Source organism: Acomys russatus, chromosome 18, assembly GCF_903995435.1.
Source record: "Acomys russatus chromosome 18, mAcoRus1.1, whole genome shotgun sequence".
NCBI classification, from domain to species: Eukaryota; Metazoa; Chordata; class Mammalia; order Rodentia; family Muridae; genus Acomys; species Acomys russatus.
Genome location: NC_067154.1, coordinates 34,175,174 through 34,180,572, shown reverse-complemented (window position 1 = coordinate 34,180,572; position 5,399 = coordinate 34,175,174). Strand labels below are relative to the sequence as shown.

Below are 5,399 nucleotides of genomic sequence, written 5' to 3'. Positions count from 1 at the left end.
CAGTACCCGGGACTCTGGGGCCGAACTGTCCGCCGAGTCCAGTCTGGGTCCGAAGGCTCCACGTGACCCAAATCCTGCCCCGAGTCCCCTCTCCTGCAGCAACTCCCACCAGCCACCACACCAATCCCCTCTACGGGAAGGCTGTGAGCTGTAAACCTCAGCCACCCCCGCTGGTGCTGCTGGTGCTGCTGCCTCTGCCGCTGACACTCCAAATAGAGAGCTACTCCCGTGTGCAGGGGCATGCAGGTCCTCCGCACCCTGGTCCCTCCTAACTGTGGAGCACTCCCGATGCCATGATGTTCGGAACTCGGTTTTCCTGGCTCAGAAATCTGTGCAATTCCCTGAATTGTTCACTGGAGCCTCCAAACGCGGTCCACACTGCTTGCCGCCATCTTGGATCCCCCTGTCCAGAAATTTTCTCTTAATTTCTAAATATTTATCAAATTTACACACAAGAAAGAACAAGGTAGCGACTAATTTACCAAGTCTGGAGTTCTGTCTATATAGAGAATTTATTTTGAAATGATCAGTACATGCATGCCAAGAACTTGTGTGTAATCCAAGTTATCACAGTACTAAGATGCAAACATTCAACACAAATATTTTAAAAATATTTGTAAAAATTAAAGAACTGTTACTCATTTTCTTAACTTAAATGATAAACATAAAATAGATTTGGAGATGATTACTTGTCATTCTTGGTAGAATAACACATAATCCTCTTCTGCAAAACAGACTATAAGGCACTTAAGAAAAGAATAAAATTAAGATATTAATGAAACATAGAATGTAGTTCAGCAGAAAAATGAACTGCGCTAAGTGATGGTAAAAATTCCCTTAATTGTTCCCATTTATTTTCCCATAGTTTTTTAAGTGTTATGAAAATGCAGGTATTTGTGAGAGGCCACACTCACATTCGCCATTACAAGATGGCGCTGACATCCTGTGTCCCAAACTGGTAAACAAGTAATCTGCGCATGTGCGAAGGAACTTTCCACTTGTTGTGCTCTGCCTCTCCCGTGGCGTCATATCGCCTGATGAGTAACAGCCAATCAGGGACTGACACATCCTAAGCGGAGAACTGTTTCCTATATAAGGGATGGGTTTCTGCTGTTTGGGGTCTCCATTTTACTTGTCGTAAGCTTATGCTCTCCCTCTTAAGACGCATTAAAGCTTTACTGCAGAAGGATCCTGTGTGTGCAGCGTCGTTCTTGCTGGCGAGACGGTAACAAGAGTCAAATCTGGTGCCGAAACCCGGGAAATTGACCACACCATCGTCAGCACCTTCGGAGACCCCTTGACTTCAAGGAGGATTCAGAACTGCAGGGATAGGTAAGTTCGGAGAGGTATGCATATTTCTGAATTTCTTGGGCCGATTCTAGGAGTGATATTTTTTATTTTTTTACTTGTAAAAAATTGCCTAGAGGATGACAATTGCAAGAGGACAGTAGAGGAAGGACAGGTCGCCCTAGAGGAAGTTCAGGATAGCATGTCAGAAACCGAACGTAGTGAGAGGTTGGGTGCGCGCAAGAAAAGAGATACCCGTAAAAGGAAAGAAGCTAAGAACCCTCCTGTAAAAGGAGTGCAGTCCCCTGATTCCCCAGAAGGGACATCACAAGGACTTTACCCATTAAGGGAACTTGAGGCATTAAATATTGATAGCTCTGCAAGCTCTAGCCCCAATGCCTCTGACAATGAGGCTCTTGATTCAGAGGAAGAAGCAGAGTTAGAGGAGGAGGCAGCCAAATATGAGGAGGAGAGATACTACCCAGACGAATGAGGAAATAATAAAAAACCCTCCCATAACTCCTCTCGTAGGGTAACACCCACCGCTCCTCCACCCTACGAACTGTGGTCTGGATTTTCCTTTTGGCCGGAAAAGATTCGTAAAAAATTACACAATTTTTTTCCTGTTTTTGAAACAGAGAACGGGGGACGAGTACATGCCCCCGTCGAATATAACCTAATTAAAGAATTGGCTGAGTCTGTCCGCAAATACGGGGTTAATGCAAATTTTACCCTGGTAATGTTGGATAGAATTGGCACTGGCACCTTAACTCCTTCTGATTGGCAGATGGTAGCAAAAGCCGCACTTCCAGACATGGGTCAATACATGGAATGGAGGGCTCTCTGGTATGAGGCCGCTCAAACACAAGCCCAGGCCAATGCTCTTGCCCTTACTCCTGAACAGAGAAACTGGACCTTTGACTTGTTGACAGGTCAAGGTCAATTTATTGTGAATCAGACAAATTATCATTGGGGAGCCTATGCTCAAATTTCACAGACAGCTATTAAAGCCTGGAAAGCGCTTTCTAAAAAAGGGGAGGCTAATAGGCGCCTTACAAAAATTAGTCAGGGCCCTGAGGAATCGTTTTCCGATTTTGTGGCCAGAATGACAGAAGCAGCAGGACGTATCTTTGGAGATGTTGAGCAGGTTGAACCTTTTATTGAACAGTTGATATTTGAACAAGCCACTCAAGAGTGCAGAGCCGCCATAGCCCCTAGAAAAAATAAGGGCTTACAAGATTGGCTCAGAGTGTGTAGAGACCTCGGAGGACCGCTTACTAATGTGGGCCTAGCAGCTGCTATCCTCCAGTCTCAAAAACGCCCTGCTGGTAAAACCAACCAGAGGACTTGCTATAACTGTGGCAAGCCTGGACATTTTAAAAAGGACTGCAAAAACTCAAATGGAAGGATGTTCTGAGTAACAAATGGAAAGGACTGGATCCTATTCTTATAAGATCCAGGGGAGCTGTGTGCGTTTTTCCACAGGATGAAGACAATCCGTTTTGGGTACCAGAAAGACTTACCAGAAAAATCCAGACGGTTCCAGAAGATGCTGATACTCAGCCTGGTGATGACCCAAGTGATAATAACAAAGGGGGAACAACGCTGGGGGATCATGTCAACATTCCCACTCCCGATGCCGAATTGGACAACAGAATTCGAGCAAACATTAAGAGAATTAAGAACTGCCATCATTCAAGTTAATTCCACACGCCTGGATCTGTCGCTTACAGAGGGACTTTCGTCATGAATATCTTTGGCTTTCTCCTTCTTTAAGGAATGGGTTGGGGTTGGATTATTTGGAGCTGCGATCTGCTGTGGGTTAGTGTTGACCCTATGGTTGGTCTGTAAACTCAGGGCTCAAACAAAAGAGACAAGGTGGTTATTGCCCAAGCACTTGCAGCAGTAGAAAGTGGGACCTCCCCTGATATATGGCTATCCATGCTTAAGCAATAAGTCGCTGGCTGCTCAGCTCCTGCACCCTCAGAGTCTCAGCTCATTGCACGAGGTGGAGTGAGTAAGTTTCAGCATCCCTGGAGAATTGCATAGTGAGGCATTGCAGTAAAATGGCTCTGCGGCAATATGAGCTATTTACTTCTGTCTCCACTCTCTTTAATGGGTGTCTTATTGCTTCCTAAATAAAGGAATAGGGGGAGACGGCGGCTTGGCGGGCAGCCTTTAAGTCCTAAATAAGGGCAATGAGTTTTCTCTCTCTCTTTCTTCTCTCTGCGTGGCCTTTGCACTCGACTGGGCCTAGTTGCCATTGCACATCGAAAGGTACCCTATATGTACGTGCACCCAGTGGCCGTTGCACCCCGCGGGGAAAATTGCCCATTGCATGTGGGACGGCACTGAGTGGTACCTCTAAAATGGTCCTCAATCGGTTGGTCCAGAGTCATGCTCCAGCCTTGATCAGACCATTTCATTTTCCTAAGCTCATTGCCCATACAACAAACTATAGCGAGCTGCGAACCCGATGTGGCGCCAGTTTTCACCTATTCTTTTAGTTAGGCCTTTAATTAAAAGAGAAGGAGGAGATGTGAGAGGCCGCACTCACATTCGCCATTACAAGATGGCGCTGACATCCTGTGTCCCAAACTGGTAAACAAGTAATCTGCGCATGTGCGAAGGAACTTTCCACTTGTTGTGCTCTGCCTCTCCCGTGGCGTCATATCGCCTGATGAGTAACAGCCAATCAGGGACTGACACATCCTAAGCGGAGAACAGTTTCCTATATAAGGGATGGGTTTCTGCTGTTTGGGGTCTCCATTTTACTTGTTGTAAGCTTATGCTCTCCCTCTTAAGACGCATTAAAGCTTTACTGCAGAAGGATCCTGTGTGTGCCGCATCGTTCTTGCTGGTGAGACGGTAACGCGAGTCACAGATATTAATTGTTCTAAGCTAAGAAACATTTTTTTCCAGATATGCAGGATGTTTCCAGGAACACAAATTGGAACACTTCAAAATATTTATGCTACTCAGAAACTGTTTTGGAGTGTTTATCCGTGTTAGCCCTTTGATTTGATGAAAATCTAGCAACTGAAATGAGCTTGCAAGCACCTTCTCTCACCCTTCCTCCCTTGTGGCTTTGAAATTGGTTCTTTGAAAGACGACTGGTGCTCTGTGGTTCTGAGCACTGTTGTGTTCCTAGGCTTTGAGGCAAGAATCAGGCTCCCCACTCCTGTTTAGTCTGCCTTCCTTCCACAGGAGTCACTTTGGTGGAAGGACAATGGCAGTATGAGTGATAAAACAGGATTCATGCGAATGAATAGAGGGTGAAAGAATGAGCCAATGGCTTTAAGGGCAAGCTGAATTCTTCCATGGAAATCTCCTTCCTTCCAGTTCATGTAAGGGTCTTTGCACAGCCTCGCTCCTTCACTGGGGCGTAAAGGCAGACATTAGGTCAAGTAGCATCTGTGCGGGTTAAAGAAAACAGGTCCTTTGGAAGCATCTCCTGGGTTGATTGTTTTCGGGATTGACTTGCTAGTGCCCAGAGCATGGCTGTATGTGTATGGTGGCACTTTTAAGGAAAAGAAATTCTAAGGTTGCTTCCACTGACAGCCATGCAGAGACTCTGCAGGCAAACTTCTGGATGAGCGCCAGTCATTACACGTTTGGAAAGGGTTTCACACAAAGGTATTTTGTGCATGAATGGTCTGGAGGAATAGGTTTCTGGACCAACTGGTGTGTAGCTAATTTTGAAAAGTCAGTTTACCATAACAATTATTTTATGGGCTGTAGAGCAGATCTCATTAAAGAAGGAAGAGAATTGTAAATTAGAGCAGACCGTAACACATTAATATGCTTAATCCACTTTTCATAACATGACCCTTTCCAGACAGGACTAGGAAAACAACTTTATCTCATTCTTTGCTTTTATTTTTTATTTTTTATAAAGCAATGTTCAGTAGAGATTTTCAAGTATGCTGGATCTTGTTTTTTTTTTTTTTTTAATTTGGTTATCAACAAACATTTATAGAATGTCTACAAATTTGTACCAAAATCTCTCCAAAGGCATCCTAATTATTTCACTAGTTTACTCAATTACTGTTGCTTCTTTTATTTTGTAGAAGTATTTTGAAATTCTGATGTGTCAGTATTTTATTTCTCCA

At 44.5% G+C, this 5,399-nt stretch overlaps 1 protein-coding gene across 1 annotated transcript; it reads left to right on the top strand.

The window, feature by feature from the left end:
* Window positions 1-1,870: 1,870 nt before the first annotated feature.
* On the top strand, window positions 1,871-2,704 carry LOC127202303 (igE-binding protein-like; the record flags this gene model as incomplete). The annotated part of the gene is made up of 1 exon (XM_051161014.1): window positions 1,871-2,704. A coding segment is annotated over one exon (834 nt), but the record flags the coding sequence as incomplete, so codon positions are not given.
* Between the last annotated feature and the right edge of the window lie 2,695 nt (window positions 2,705-5,399).